The 16,197-nt window shown below is 41.9% G+C and overlaps 1 protein-coding gene and 1 long non-coding RNA gene across 9 annotated transcripts in view; one reads left to right on the top strand and one right to left on the bottom strand.

Annotated features, from left to right (window-relative positions):
* Window positions 1-16,197, top strand: part of ITGB4 (integrin subunit beta 4) — a 93,576-nt gene that overhangs the window by 33,591 nt on the left and 43,788 nt on the right. For all 8 annotated transcript variants that reach the window (XM_078386024.1, XM_078386025.1, XM_078386023.1 and 5 more), the window contains 11 exons: window positions 159-241; window positions 790-891; window positions 1,196-1,400; window positions 3,753-3,849; window positions 4,463-4,634; window positions 6,337-6,600; window positions 8,976-9,065; window positions 10,094-10,216; window positions 11,785-11,952; window positions 12,125-12,201; window positions 14,989-15,200. In XM_078386024.1, coding sequence (XP_078242150.1) covers window positions 159-241; window positions 790-891; window positions 1,196-1,400; window positions 3,753-3,849; window positions 4,463-4,634; window positions 6,337-6,600; window positions 8,976-9,065; window positions 10,094-10,216; window positions 11,785-11,952; window positions 12,125-12,201; window positions 14,989-15,200 — 1,593 coding nt within the window. The remainder of the gene's footprint in view (window positions 1-158; window positions 242-789; window positions 892-1,195; window positions 1,401-3,752; window positions 3,850-4,462; window positions 4,635-6,336; window positions 6,601-8,975; window positions 9,066-10,093; window positions 10,217-11,784; window positions 11,953-12,124; window positions 12,202-14,988; window positions 15,201-16,197) is intronic.
* Window positions 12,161-13,197, bottom strand: LOC144586918 (uncharacterized). The gene is made up of 2 exons (XR_013542023.1): window positions 12,667-13,197; window positions 12,161-12,612 (listed from the first exon to the last, which is right to left on the bottom strand). It is a non-coding gene; the product is annotated as an uncharacterized LOC144586918 (long non-coding RNA).

Here is a 16,197-nt window from a genome sequence, read left to right as displayed (position 1 = left end):
CAGTGACTATGAGGGCTAGAGCTGATAGGAGCTGCTGTTGAGCAACATCTGGACATGTTCCTCATCCCTGGCTTATATCTTATTTGTCTTTTTTTCTGTCTCCATTCTTAGAGAAACCTGGTTTTCTGCATTTCTAAAAATGTTCTCTTGTTTCCTAGATAATCGCTGCACCGCTTCCATGGCGAAAAGCTGTACTGAATGTATAAGAGTTAGCAAGGACTGCTCTTATTGTATTGATGAGGTAGGAGCTTCACACAAGTGTTGAATCATATGCATCTCAAAGTACCAAACTTTTAAGGAGAAAGGTGGGGTAAATAATATTTTAAATAAACAAACTTCAGCAAAGATTTGGTTATAGTCCTTGAGCTACATTCCCTTTCAATATTATTTTTTACTATATGGTCAATCCCACTGTGTTCTTGGCTACAGTGGTCTTCTGCCCTTAAGGTCTTTCCCACTCTGCTAAGCTTGCATTCCTTTGGACAGAGATCCCGTTCATCCTTCGCTTGATCCCCCTTGCTTCTGAATGTCCAGCATACTGGCCTCTATGGGAATACAACGACCCAACAGCAGCCAGTATATTTTCTCAAAACTCTAATTATTCTCATAGATACACAGTGTTTGGGGACCCTAAGCTATGGCTACAAGAAACTAAAAGCTAGAATTTATCCAGGGATCATTGCATCATGCCTCAAGCTGATGCTGAGTCTAATTAACTCAAGATACATGCGTTTTATAGTCTGTATTTGCTAAGGATGGGTTGTTCTTGTCCATATTGTTTTGTCCCAGGAGTTCAAAAAGGCTCGCTGTGATTTCAAAGACAACCTAGAGAGACATGGCTGCAGTGAGAAGAGCATAGTATTTATGAAAGGAGAAATGTTAACAATTGAGGTAAGTGGAGGGATGGTCAAGAATGGTCGGCTATGAATGTATTAAAATAAAATAAGATCAAATAACCATCCAGGTCTGCCAAAAGCAGAGTTTGACTGTTTGGAAAAAAAATTGTTGAGCTGGTTCTTCCAAGAGGAGAGCTTTATCATAGGCAGTCTATGCACTTCCTGTGAACATGTGTTGATATAGGTGCGGGAATGCTGCATACTCAGTGTGTCTGTCTCCCTGTTAAAACAAGCATGAAAGACTGCTCAATCTCTTCAAGTTCTCTCTAACTGCATGTGAATGGTTTCTTCTCTGGCAGGAGTTTTACATTGATACATCCCTGAAGAAAACTCAGATATCTCCACAGAAAATGAAAATGAGGCTGAGAGCTGGTGAGGAGTCAAACTTTAACATGGCTGTGTTTGAGCCCCTTGAATCTCCTGTGGACCTCTACATTCTCATGGACTTTTCCTACTCAATGTCTGATGACTTGAACAACCTTAAAAAAATGGGCCAGCAACTGGGTGAGGACTGATAATCTGTAAGGTTATGTTCTGTTAATTCTGTAAACCCTGAGAGCATTTAGCAAAGGGCTGCTAATTAGGCGTGGTGGGATGTGGTGGCGCTGCGGGCTAAACCGCAGAAGCCTTTGTGTGCTGCAGGGTCAGAAGACCAGCAGTCGTAAGATTGAATCCACGTGACGGAGTGAGCTCCCGTCGCTTTGTCCCAGCTCCTCGCCAACCTTGCAGTTCGAAAGCATGTAAATGCGAGTAGATAAATAGGTACCATCTCGGTGGGAAGGTAAACAGCGTTCCGAGTCTAAGTCGCACTGGCCAAGTGACCATGGAAACTGTCTTTGGACAAAACGCTGGCTCTACGGCTTGGAAACGGGGATGAGCACTGCCCCCTAGAGTCGAACACAACTGACTAAAATGTCAAGGGGAACCTTTACCTTTACCTAGAAAAGGGAGGAAGTCCAAGGTATGTTTTTTCTCTGACTGCCAACAGCTTCTTGCTTGCTTGCTTTGCCCAGCATACAAAATGAGAAATCTCTACTATCTTACCTGTATTTCCTTTCATCCATGATTCTTTTCCTGCCATCGCTTCTCAGAAATCGTGACTGTGCTGCACCCATATGCGTCAGTAGCAGACAGGGAATATTTTTAAAAAGCAAGTTTCTGTCTACGTGACACCAGAATGCCTCTACAGTTTTATCATCATAAGACTGATGTTTCAGCATCAGTGGTTGGGATCCTGTTCACCAGCAGTGGAGCACAGTGCTTGATAAGTCGGCTATCGGGGGATTTCATGCTTGCACACGCATTGCCTTTACACAAGTGAATATCTGAGGAGTGGCCCAAACTCTCCTGCTGGCTGAGGCAAGAGGAAAAGTGCCACTCCCCACAGTGCACAGGGAAGTGCTGCTGCCTTCCACATACAAACCCATTCTTCTACAACACACTACAATAATACAGGTAGATACAGGCTAAGAACAATGAGACATGTTCCATGCCAACCTGCAAACCCTTTATCCTCACAGAAGGCGATGGGGAGAGTGGTGCCTCCATGCCCTCCCTTTGACATAGGATGAGGTGGTAGAAAGAGAGAAAAGACAGTGGCGACGGAGCCAGTGGTGGCAGCACTCCAGCCCAGCACCAGAGAGAAGAGAATGGGAGCAGGCAGCTGCCTGGCCACTTCCAAAGAGAGCGGCAACCCTGAATGCTGGCTCTTTCAAGAGGGCCTGCCTCTGAGCAGTCCCCACAATCAAGGCACCGAGGGACATGCCCTAGAAAAATCACTTGGGCTGCAGTTTTATTAGCCTCTGTGGAAGCTAACGAAAAGAGAAAAGGAGGTGGCTCAGATAGTTTTCTTGCAGATCTCTCTCTCCTCCCCTCTCCCCCCCCCGCCCCGTGCATGTGGGGTATGAGAAACAGGCAGTAACTGAGCAGTTGCCCTTTCTAAAAGCAGTCAGGTGGCCGCCTCCTGCCTCTTCATTTATCTCCTCTGGTGTGCTAGGCAGAGCCACTGCCACAGCCCTCATCCACCCGATTTTCTTCGTGTTTCTTCCCTTTAATACTGTGGAGCAAAAGCAGAATGTGGATGACCCAGAACTGTAGGGGAAGGTAGCTTGAGGGTGGTGCTCTGTTGCTTCTTTCCCCCCCCCACCTTCTCTCTCTACTAGCAAGCTCTCCCAGAGCAGCAGTGAGAGCAGTACCTTTGCTTCCCCCCAGCTCTTTACTGCTGACGGTGATGATCTCATCAGGGCTAGTGGCAGAGCCATCCCTGGGAAATCCCATTTGGAAATACCCGACCGAGGCTTGTGCAAGGAAGCCTTGGATGATACCTTGTGCAAATGTTGTAAACAAAGTCAAAACTGTTGGCCCTACCGTCGTTGGCTGAAGAGTTTCCTGGCCTTCAGGTTTATGCAGTATCATCATTGCACTCTGCGCTTTGCAAAATAGTAATCTAAAGGGGAAATAAATATTAGGGTCTTTCACTGATGTCCCAAGCCTGACACCGGGAAAATGGCACCTCCTGCTACCCTGTCCTTGTGTCAGATGATGGGCCATTGAAGGTTCCTGCTTCACACTAAAATCCTTAATTTTGGTAGAGCAGGGGGATTAAAGACTAGAGAAAGAGAAGGATGGAGAGATAAAGATGTCAAGGAATAAAAGCAGGAGTTTTAATTTGCCTGTGTAGCGTGAAGTTTGAAGAAGCTATTCTGCTAAAAGATTTGGTTTATTCAGATTCACGTCCTGTCACTGGAGGCTAGATGTTCTGACAGGCCTCACGATGAGAAACTGTTTGGAACAGTGCTCTTAGCCCAGTCGGAGCAGAGCATCCTCCTCACTCCTTTCCTTTTCTTCTCTTGCCAGCAAACTTCTTGACAGATCTGACTGATGACTATACAATTGGATTTGGCAAGTTTGTGGATAAAGTAACAACTCCACAGACAGACATGCGACCTGAGCGGTAAGTGAGGGTGACAGAACTATTGGATACACTTGGGAATGACCAGGTGTTTTTTAAAAAATGTTTTTATTAGGTATATTTAAAAGGTGTGAAAAAAAGACTCTAGTCATGTAGATCGAGGGAATATGCTACAGCTATATAGCAGATAATTTTAAGTATCAAAGGCATCAAAGTACAAATCCCAGGATCCTATAGGATGGACTTAAAATGGAACATAAGGCCCAAACCTCTTCTAATAATCAGGGTACTTCCCTCAAGAAAAATGGGGAATATTCACATATAACTTTATATGGCAAGCTCCTTCTGTAAAAATATGATGCTAGACAGCGTAGGTTTTGAAGAAAAATTATTTCCATCTACTGCAATTGTGTAGTGCACCTGTACTCAGACAGTTTTTTTCTAACTTGCTGTTGGAGTATCTGGCTACAACCCAAATAGTGCTATCTATTAATATTCGTTACATTAATGTATGACTGAACTCTGTGTCTGTCACTTTATTTAATACTCTATGACTAACTTTCTGTAGCTGGCGGTATAAACTTTATGGCAGACGACTATAATCTTTCCAGTTTAGAGACACACAATATGGCCTATATGATCTTTTCATTTTCAGATTGCGTGAACCCTGGACAGACGCTGACCCTCCATTCTCCTTTAAGAATGTCATCCGCTTAACTCATGATATCGATAAATTCAGTAATGAATTAATTAAGGAGCGTATTTCGGGCAATCTGGATTCCCCAGAAGGTGGATTTGACGCAATATTACAAACTGCTGTTTGCAGGGTGAGTAAAGAGCATGCTGAAAAGGGCAGTTCAGTGAGAATTTGTTGAATATGGGCCTTTGAAACCACTCATCAAGCTCTGAGTTCAGTAGAAAAATCTAGGTCAACCCTTTGCTTTAACGAGCAACAGACAGAATTGCTGGTGTTTTGCTAAAAGGGTGGATGATGAGCTTTAGTATCAAGTTATCATTACTGGTTCACAGGCAGACATGTGATATCATTTTCAATAGTAGCTGAAGTTCATACAAAGGCTAAAAAGAAGCCCAGTGCCTTAGAATGGTAAGAAATTCAGGGAGCTTAATCTCTTAGCTGTTGACAAGGTAAGGACTTTGTCAACAGCTAAGAGATAAGAGCTGAAGAGACAAGATAAGGAAGGAGTGCCCAGACATTGTAAACATCAGCACAAAAGCAATTGATGATTGAACCTCAACTTAGGGCTCAATCAGATGGACATTTGTCTCACTGTTTGGTGTGTTATGGGGGTAATTGGTTTGCTCTTCTTTCTGATGATCAGATGACTTAATTGCTAGAGCAAACCAATCTGTCTCCTGAGTGCCTCTACCAGCACCTTGCCTTGACTCTTTGCAGAGGAGCAGGGAATGTGTTAAATTTGCCAGTATCCTGAAGTGGCTCATTTCTTAAGCCATTTCCCAATACAGAAAATTGTCAGAGAATGCATCTGGACTAAATAGGGTTGCTTGAGGTCAGCATGTCATTTGGATATGAAGATCACACCAAATCACTGCTCCCCACAACCTTAAGCAATTCTGTTTAGATTCCAAAAGAGGCAGTTTATTCACCACCTAACTCTGGGCTGGACTGCACCCAGAAGTGATATCCAATGGCTGTGTGTTTTGAAAGACACTTCTGAAGGAATGGTTAGCACAGGAACCACAGCTGCAATAGCCATAGTACCTTGCTCAGAAGTCATATAACAACAACAACAACAACAACAACAACAACAACAACAACAACAACAACAACAACAACAACAACAACAACAACAACAACAACAACAACAACAACAACAACAACAACAACAACAACAACAACAACAACTTCTTTCCAGCCTCCAAAAACCCATGGGAACATCGGGCAGAGAAGGTGTCAGAAAATTAGGAAGTCAAACTCTTGTGGGATTTCCGGATCCAAATTGACAGCCACTTTGAACATAATACACCAGACACAGTAGTCATAGAACGAAGAAATGTCTGGATCATTGACATTGCAATTCCAGGGGATGCCAGAGTTGGAAATAAAGAACTGGAAAAACTAACAAAGTATAGAGACCTGGCAATGAAAACATCTCCCCTCTGGAAGAAACACACTTCAGTGATCCCAGTAGTCATTGGGGCTTTGGGAACAATAGCGAGAAATGTCACACAGTACTATAAGCAGTTGCAGATCTCAGATATCACATCACCATCAGAGCTACAAAAAACGACAAATTAGGAACAGCATACATACTGCGTTGATTTTTAACAGATACTTAGGTTTTTGGTTAAAATTTGTATCTGTTATATAATACCAGTCAATGTTTTATAATTTTGACTGTGCCTGGAGTTTTGTAATGATGATGATGATGATGATGATGATGATGATGATGATGATGATGATGATGAACAACATCTTCTAGCCAATCTGCTTCATTCTTCCAAATAAATTAATTTGCTCCACACCTTTGTCTTTCCTTATATCCATAGGATCATATTGGATGGCGGAATGACAGTACTCATCTTCTGGTGTTTTCCACTGAGTCTGCCTTCCATTATGAAGCTGATGGTGCCAATGTCCTCGCAGGAATTCTGAGGAGGAATGATGAAAAGTGCCACCTGAACCGAGCAGGCACTTACACCTTTGACACCAAGCAGGATTATCCCTCTGTGCCTAACCTTGTGAAACTGCTGGGACAAAGCAACATCATCCCCATATTTGCTGTCACCAACCATTCTTACAGTTACTATGAGGTAAAAAGGACTGGTGAATAGGAAGGGAATGGAGCACTTTGAGGGTTTAAGGGGAGCAATTTGTGTAGGGTTTTCAACCATTGATAATTAGTTGTCTGGCAAGGGCCCCAAATCAGCTGTTTGATTCTGAGTGAGATGCTTATTCTGTTCATCCAGGGAGAAATGGGCTAGACTTTCTCTGAAACAGGAGAGTTTGTTGTGTGGTGCTAAGAAATGTTTGAGTGTGTTTGAGCATCATCTCATGTTTTCAGCACCTCTATCATTTTTTATTTAAGTAGTACTGACACCGAAGCATTTCACCTTCTGTAACATTTTGCTTGCCTCAGTGTCTCGGAGTGTTTCACTCAGTATACAGTGTCATTCCCTGCTTCATTCTGGGTCTTTGCTTTGTGTTAACACTATAATATGGGTATGGAGTAATCATTTGGCAATATGGTGATTTAGTGAGTGTGTAAAGGTAGGGAAAAGGGACGTGGTGGTGCTGAGGGTTAAACCACAGAAGTCTTTGTGCTGCAAGGTCAGCAGACCAGCCATTGTAAGATCGAATCCACGCAATGGAGTGAGCTCCTGTCGTTTGTCCCAGCTCCTGCCAACCTAGCAGTTCAAAAGCATGTAAATGTGAGTTGATAAATAGGTACCACCTCAGTGGGAAGGTAATGGCGTTCCGTGTCTAGTCGCGCTGGCCACGTGACCACGGAAACTGTCTACGAACAAACGCTGGCTCTACGGCTTGGAGATGGGGATGAGCACCATGCCCTAGAGTTGGACACAACTGGACTAAATGTCAAGGGGAACTTTTACCTTTACCTAAAGATAGGAAGCAGATTATTTCAGACCTACAGTATATCCTCACCCAATAACTCATTAATGAAAAATCTTTGTTTCTGTTCTCACTAAACCATTGTCCAGTCTTCTTTCATAATGCAGTGGGGACACCCAGTGGCTGGCTAAGAAAGCCCATTCAGGGATAACTGATAATTCGTTCACATAAGTGATTTGTACCTGCAAATGGGCTAAAAGACATGTTACACCAGGAGATCCATGACTGACATCCAGACTGTTATTTCCCAAGAACCTAGGAAGAGGTCCACAATATCACCCTAAGATCCATCCAGTCTAGCACCCAGTTTTCAACAGTGGCCATCCAGATGTTCCTAAGAAGCTGACATGAAGAAAAACAGAGTCCAGAAATCTACTTGTTAGTTATGCTGGTGCACTTAACATAAATTGCAGGAGCAAATCACTGCCAGTTAACCAGCTATTACAGAAATTTACATGACTGGCACACAGTGAGAATGGAACAAGCAGGAACTGGTTAATTAGTGGAAAATACCACAGACGTTCATGCCAGCATAATTAATCAGTAGGATTTTGGCCAATATGAAGAACTTTTTTCCATGGCCTGTTTCAAATCTGTTTCCATTCGGGCTTTTATTGGATGAGCCGCACTGGCCCCCAACCTTGGGCCTCCAGATGTTCTTGGACTACAACTCCCAGAAGCCTTCACCACCACCTCTGCCGAGATCTTTGGGAATTGAAGTCTAGGAACATCTGGAGGACCAAGGTTGGGTACCACTGAGCTAGAGTACTAGTGTTTTTATTTATTTATTTATTTGTTTGTTTGTTTGTTTGTTTGTTTGTTTGTTTGTTGATTGATTGATTGATTGATTGATTGATTGATTGATTGATTGATTGATTGATTGATTGATTGATTTGATTTGATTTGATTTGATTTGATTTGATTTGATTTGATTTGATTTGATTTTTACCCCAACCCTCTAGACAATATCTACTGTTCTGGCAGAGTGAGGACCAGAGCTACATTGTGGTGTTAACTGTATGAATGCAGTATCTTTTTGTCATGTACATATCAGCTTTGGGGAAGTTTGAGCGGTGTTTGGACTGTAGTGGGTGATGATTGGGAATTTAACTCTTTCTGTCCCTGCCACAGTTTTGACACAAATTGCCTCTTCAGAGATTCAGTTCTAGTTGGGATTCTGTCAGAGAAACAAAGAATTAAACTCCCCCTTGCCACCACTCATGGCCTTTCAACCTCCACCAAACCTTTCAGTCATTTTCAGTTTTCAAAAAAAGCATGGGCAGCACTAGGCCAAAGATGGTGGGAAATGAGGTGGGCATGTCTGTAAACTTACCACAGTTACCAGCCCCTGTTATACTCCAAGAACAATGTACTTGTTTAAAGCATTACAGAAGTATGGGTGAGGGAAGGGTTTGTTCACCTCTTCATTCTGGGCTAAGTCTCACTCTATTCAGTAGGGTCAGCTCTCAGCCAAGTAAGGCTGTATAGGATTGCAAGCTTATGTTGTAATGCAATTTAATATACTATGTTATGTGCTACTTTTTTTAAAAAACAGAAATTGCACACATATTTCCCGATCTCTGAAATTGGAAGACTGCAAGAAGATTCCTCTAATATTGTGGAGTTGATCCGTACAGCTTTTGAGGTAAGCAATGGCCTCTGATGTTAAAAGTAATGACCACTCTGGATCACCCAACATGCTTGTCACTCTATAAAGCCATAATATGAGATGACATTTTATGAAACTACTAGTAGCCAATCACTCTGGAAATACCACCATTTCACTCCATGCTTTACACTAGCATGTGCTTAGGAATTTAAATATTCATGAACAGACTGGAGTTTGGAGTTGTAAAATCCATTAATATCTTCTTTTATATGAAAAAGAGGCTTTTTTTATCCACTTAGTGACCCTGCTCTAATTTATTTAAGAAGGCTAAGTTCTGACCCATACAATAGTTTTATGTGGATCCGTCGTGGATCCAGTAATTTCATGAAAGGATGTGCTGTGAATTGATTTTTCAAGCAGCCCAAATCTGCCTCTTCTTGAAAGAAACCTAAATGTGCCAAGAGTCAGCAGGTGTTTAGTACCTGGCAAGTGATCTGAAAAATCAAAAGGCATAGTTTGACATATCAGCTCTTACTATGTGGCAGATGTCTTGCCCAGTGCAAATAATGATATACAGACCTTAAAATGAGCCATTCATGACGCACTTGAGTGGGACAACAACTATCTGGAGAGCATAGTTGAACCTGATGCCCCCAGAACTCCCTTGGGAAGGGCTGGACCACTGCCGCCGCTGCCACATTTGCCACTGCCATAGCGTTGTCATAATCTGGCAGCTGCAGCAGCAACAACTCTCTCTCTTGCAGGAGGGTGACATAATGCATTTCTGCTCTACAGAGTCCCACCAGTGTGAGGGGCCAGTGTGTTCTGAAAGGGAAGAGGGTAGGAGGGGGTGTTTTCTGTGTCAGCATTAGCAACAGCTTTCACGATTTCTTGGAGACAATGCAGAATGCAAAAATAGTCTGAATGAGGGCACTTGTTGCCCACTTCTGCTCTCAAGAGTTCTGGGATTTTTGTGAATCAACATAGCTGCGGTTGATGAGAATTAGCATTTGCATTGAATGAGATCCATTCCAATTCCATATATTCCCTCCCACATCTTCCAGCGTATTCGTTCCAAGATGGATGTTAGACCTTATAATATCCCCAAAGCCATGAAAATGGAAATAACATCCACAAAGTATGAAAAAACACAGTCTGGTTCATTCAACATTGTTCGTGGTGAAGTGGTAAGTCTTGCTGTTTGCAGTCCTGCCATGTCTTATGGGGAAGAGCCAGAAAGGCCCTGCATGAATAACGTGCCACTGACTACTTTTGTTTTTGAAAAGACATACAGGCTTTTGGAGAATGGAGGGGTGCTTCCTTTTTGTCTGGGAAAGAGCAAAGAATAAGTCTCATAACTTAAAGGAGTCTGCCCAAGTTTTTGTTGACACCCTTATCTTCGTATAAGAAGGAGGTGTGGCTTTAGCCTGAAAGGACAAAAGGGGATCTGCTGTTGATTCTGGAAATGAGTTTATGTCTTCTGATAGAGAACAGATATTAAGATTAATGTATATGCCTTCTGACTGACCCATTCTCCCTTCGCCAATGGAATATTCACAGAAATGCATGTAGGATAAATGCAAGATCCATAGTTGATGAAAAGCACTTGCTATAACAAATATATGTCTTTCACCACTTGGTGGAGCACATCTTCTGAAATGTGCTAAATGTATAGTATTGTGTAGCTTTACCTTTCTAACCAATCACCTTGTGCAGTAATTGTAGGAACCACTACAGCTCCAGGGCCAAGCTAGTTGGTGTAAGCATAGCTGAACAGGATAGTTCCTGTGCTATGTGGGATTTATGGATATGCCTCTGTCCTGTTTATAATGGGGAACAGGAAAATCATCATGATCTCAGAACTGCAAAGCTGGAAGGGACCTTGTAAATCAATCGAGTCCAGCTCCTGTAAAGGAGGCACAGTGGGGGATTGAACTGCTAACCTCTACCTAACTACTGAACTATCCAGCTAGCCTGGGAGAACGTATTTTTAAATAAGCCCTGCTCTGTTGTGCTTCAAAGTTTGTGAAGCAACTGTCTTATCCAAATGCCAGAATAGGGCAAGCTACTGTATCTGAATAGCCTCCCTATTGATCCCACACACACCAGAACCATGACCCCCCCACACACACACTCCAGCATCATGGGTGTTTTGGCTTACATGGAGAGGCTACTCAGCTACAACAGCTTTCCTTTTTCAGACAGTCATGTTTCCATGATCATAGTGATGGCAGAGAGAGCAAGACTAGCACACTTCTCTCAACACATATGGGCTCCATACTTCAAAGTATGACTGTTGTCTTCTTTCGCATCCTTTCTAAGACAATTAAAACTGAGGTTCAGACTAAATATTAAAGGAAATGGGTTTCTCTTCTTTAGCCAGTTTTCTTTCTCTCCTGCAATAAATTTTGTGCCACAATACAAGGCAATAATTGAACTTGCAGCTTAAAGCCATATTTATCTTACAGGGACCTATCACAAAACAAAGTATGCTAAACATAGGGTGGGTAGTAGAGGAAAATCAGAATGTTAGACAAACATGACATCAGTTTGTCTAACATTCTGAGGGAACATCTCTTCTAAAACACAGTTTGCATATGGGATCATTTGACCTATGGTGGAAGCCAGCCAGCAAGATCTATTTCCTTGTCTCCTGTTCCACCTTGTGCTACCCTTCTACCTCCCAGATTGATGATGAATGTGGCATGTCTCTGACTAAATTCAGCAAATGAGCAAGGATTTTTCTTCCATCCAGGGGACATTCAATGTGCATGTGAAAGCATATGAGAAAGTAGCGGAAGAGCATGTGTGCAACCTCCCAGAGAAAGACCGGAAACGTGTTATCCACATTAAGCCCTCGTCTTTCAGTGATGAAATGGAGATTGATGCTTCCATCATTTGTGATGCCTGCCCTTGTGAACAGGTACTTCCTTTCTCTCTTTTAGTGGGTCATCCAAAGAATGATTATTCGCAAGGACTCTGATCTAATCACTTTAAAATTTGTGTGTAAAAAACAACCCTCTCTAAAAGACACTAGATTAAATTTGAAGTCCCTGAAATGAAGTTTGCTAACATCTCATATCTCACTTTTACAGCAACAAGAAATTAATTCTCCTAGGTGCAGTTTCCACGGGAACTTTGTCTGTGGAGAGTGTGTTTGCAATCCAGGCTGGTAAGTACCATATTCCTCCTTAGGTGGGATGTCCAGAAGGAAATGTACTCCTTCTTTGTCCTTAAGAGAAAAAGGTGCTAAGCTTGATTCTCGCTTTTGGATGGAATCGATTCTCCAAGCAACAGCAAGTCTCCTCCATAGCAGAACGGGGTAGGTCAGTGGTTTAGGTACCTGGCTGTGGAGCCAGAGGTTGGGAGTTTGATTTGCCTCCTGCAAGTGTGGCCTGGGGTAAACTGCACATTTACAGGGCAGTTAAAGTACTATAAAATAATAAGGATAGAAATCTAGTCTGTTCTAGTGCAAATGGCAGTGTATGCACAGCAGATATGTCCCTTTATCATATTTAGTGACTGATTTTGCAGTAGGAAATCGCAGTAAGTGCTGGCTTGGGGATATTCTGTCTGTCAAAACCTCTCCAAAAATCAGCAGTAAGTGCTGGCTTGGGGATATTCTGTCTGTCAAAACCTCTCCAAAAATCATGGTTGGTGCAATGTTCCACATTTTTCTCTCTACGCCTATTACTTTTTGCTTTGGAGTAATATTATTATTGTTATTCAAAAATACCAGACACAGCCAATCAAAATTATAAAAACATTGATTGGTATATAACAGACACAAGTTTTAACCAAAAACCTAATTATCTGTTAAATATTGGCATAATATGTATGTTGTTCCTAATATTGCTGGGTTTTGTAGCTCTAATGGTGTTATTTCTGAGATCTGCAACTGCATATAATATTATGTGAAATTTCTTGATATTGTTCCCAAAGCCCCAATGACTTCAGATGGGAACCAATGAAGTGTCTTTCATCCACAGGCTAGATGTTTCGATCACCAGATCTCTGTATTTTGTTAATTTTTCCATTTTTTATTTTCAACTCTGGCATCCCCTGGAATTGCAATGTCAGTGATCCAGACATTTCTTCATTCTATTACTATTATGTCTGGTGTTTTATGATCAAGGAGTCTATCAGTTTGGATATGGAAATCCCATGTGATCTTGACTTTGCCATTTCTTGACACCTCTGTCTGATGCTCCCAGGGGTTTTGGAGTCTGGCAAGTTATATTTTTTGCATAATGGCCATTGCACTAATTTTGCCACTTGAACATGTCTAATTTTGTAATCTGTTTGTGCAGTCTTTGGACATTTGCACATTAGGTGTGACACAGTTTTCTTTTTCCTCACAGAGCCGACATTTGCTGTTAGCACTAATTCCTTGAATCTTTCCAAATATTCTCCATTTTCATATCCTTAAGTAATTTTCTCTACTTGTACTTATATAATCATGTAGGCTTATTTTTTCCTCCTCTACTATCTGCTGCATTTGCAGTTATCCATCACTTCCATTTTTTTCCTGGTAAATATAATCTGTCCACATCACTTTTTGGACATATTGAATGATGCATGTTCATTAGTTTTTGTGTTTTTCAATCCAATTCTTTTAATTCCTTTTGAGTCCAATCTATTATTTTAGCTGTGTATCTAATGACTGGAACTGCTCAGGTGTTTATGGCTTTGATTGCATTTCCACTATTTAATTTTGATGTAAATATTTTCTGCAGTCTTTTGGTATATTCCCTTTCTGTCAGTTCTTTAAAACTTTTGTGTGCAGGATGTTATCTGCTTCTAAGGTATTTATAATTTTCATCACTTGATAGTGATTTTATAATATTGCCATTTTATAACTATTCCATGTAGTTTTTGTATGTTGTCACTTTGCATACATAGAGTTGCACATTTGACAATTTCAAAATCATCATCATCTTCTTCTTCTTCTTCACTTTATCTTAGGTAGATTTAGTCCCTCACATAAAAACAACCTTCAAGTCTAAACTCGGGAACGGTCAAGTTAGTAGAGAGTCTCCAGTGATGTCAGATACTCACCAACTCACCTCTTTACAGGAAAATATGGCAGGGCTGAAGAAAAATGCCCTTCTCCCTTTGCTGGTGGAAGTATTCCTAGTAGCAGAGGAGAGAGTAATTTTGACATTTGAGGAAAAGAGTGCAGGTCATTCAGCCAGTACAAGGAGGAGCCTTCTCTTCCCTTTCCCTTTGAAATAAGTACATAAAAGAAGTAAAAGTGTGCTAAAAACACATGACATATTTCATATTCACTTTTCTGATACTTCCTTTTCAAACATAAGAGGGAAATTCAGACTCAGTACCTTGCTTGTCCCAGTTATCTCTTTCCCCATGAGGTGCTGGGAAGTGTCTTTGTCACATGCTTCGTCACAAGCCCAGTTGTGCAGCTAGTACTGTATGTGCCTTGCCATTGCATCAATTCACTGCAATTAGCCACAGGAAATTAGACAGCTCTTATACAAAGACCAATAGCACTCTAGAATTTAATTCTGTTTAAGTATAAAAATTTGGTGTTTACAAATCCGAAGAGCCTCATGGCGCAGTGGTTAAACTGCTGTCCTGCAGCCAAAAATGTGCTCACGACCTGGGGTTCAATCCCAGGTAGCCGGCTCAAGGTTGACTCAGCCTTCCATCCTTCTGAGGTTGGTAAAATGAGTACCCAGCTTGCTGGGGGGGGGGGCAATGTGTAGCCTGCATAATTAACTTGTAAACCACCCAGAGAGTGCTTGAAGTGCTATGGGACGGTATATAAGCAGCACACTTTGCTTTTTGCTTTGTAACTGTATTTTAAATTAATCTTACTGTGAACTCATTTATCCCATTTGGGGGAGAAAGGCAAGGTATAAATGTGACAAACCAATGAGCAAACCTGGCTCTGAATTTTGTCTCCCTTCTCATTCTTGTCGTCTTGTCTCCCTGACAGGCGAGGAAGGGTGTGCAACTGCTCTACATCTTCCTCTACAGACAACGCTGCTTGCATCAGGCCAAATGATACCGAACCCTGCTCCGGGCGAGGGGAATGTGTCTGTGGCGTGTGTCAGTGCTATCCAGAATATCTGACCCAGCGCTTTGAGGGACAATTCTGTGAATTTGACAACTTGCAGTGTCCCCGTACTTCTGGATTCCTCTGCAATGGTGAGTGATACACCTTGAGAGGCAGAGACTGGCCTTTGTATCTGCAGCCAGGGTTTCTCGCTCTCTAGGGTGCTGAATTCCCACTTTCTTGGATGCTTGTAACGTTCAGGCTAGTGAAGTGTGTCTCACCACTAGCTTAGTCAGCTAGGACTGATAGGACGTGTACTCTTAACAGCATAGGAAGGGCTGTACATTTTTAACTATTCCCTGCACTGGAGGAGGTACTGTGGTGTTTATGAAGGAGCAGATTAGCATCCAGATACCTGTTTTCCCACATCAAATATTATTTTAAAAAATTGCACCTCCTTCCAGCACAGGTTTCCTTGGAGTTAGCCTTGCCCAAAGAAATTAATGAAGCATTGAATTCCCTAGTGTTGTATGTTAGCTGCTGCTTTTGGACCTTAGTCATGGATTGTATTGCAGGCCAAGGGCTAAAGGATGTGTCATGTTAAACATGTAGGATGTAGTTTGTGGAGATGTTTTCCTCCTTGGCAACTTCTTTGCAAAGAGATGAAAACCCCACTTACGCAGCAAAGAGATGGAAGCCCCACTTACCCCCTTTCCCCCTCCTGAGAAACAGGCAGGAGGGGCGCTCTTGTTTTGGTTTTCCTCTCTGTGAGGTGGAAACAAAATAAACCAGGCCCTAAAAGGCTTCCTTCTCTCTTACTAGGCAGAGAGTTCTGTGGTATGCATATAGGACAAATATGGGGTAGGCTGTATTTTTTAATCTAAGGAGGACTTGCGAAAAAGGAATATAATACATCCCTTTAAAATATGGAAAGTTGGAATAATAACACAGACTTCTTCCTTGGGCACAACACAGTTAAACAAACATGTGCAAGCCCTTGCGGAACTATCTAGCTGCCCCCAAGACTATATATGACCACCAAGCTTTTTTGTTCTTTGTTAGCTATATCCCTTGCTATATCACAGGGTATTTGGTGACTTTTGCCAGAGCACACATAGAAAAAAAAAGATTAAGAAAATGTTCCACTAG

Source organism: Pogona vitticeps, chromosome 2, assembly GCF_051106095.1.
Source record: "Pogona vitticeps strain Pit_001003342236 chromosome 2, PviZW2.1, whole genome shotgun sequence".
NCBI lineage: Eukaryota > Metazoa > Chordata > Lepidosauria > Squamata > Agamidae > Pogona > Pogona vitticeps.
The sequence above is the reverse complement of the archived record's forward strand: the minus strand, read 5'-3'. Positions and strand labels throughout refer to the sequence as shown.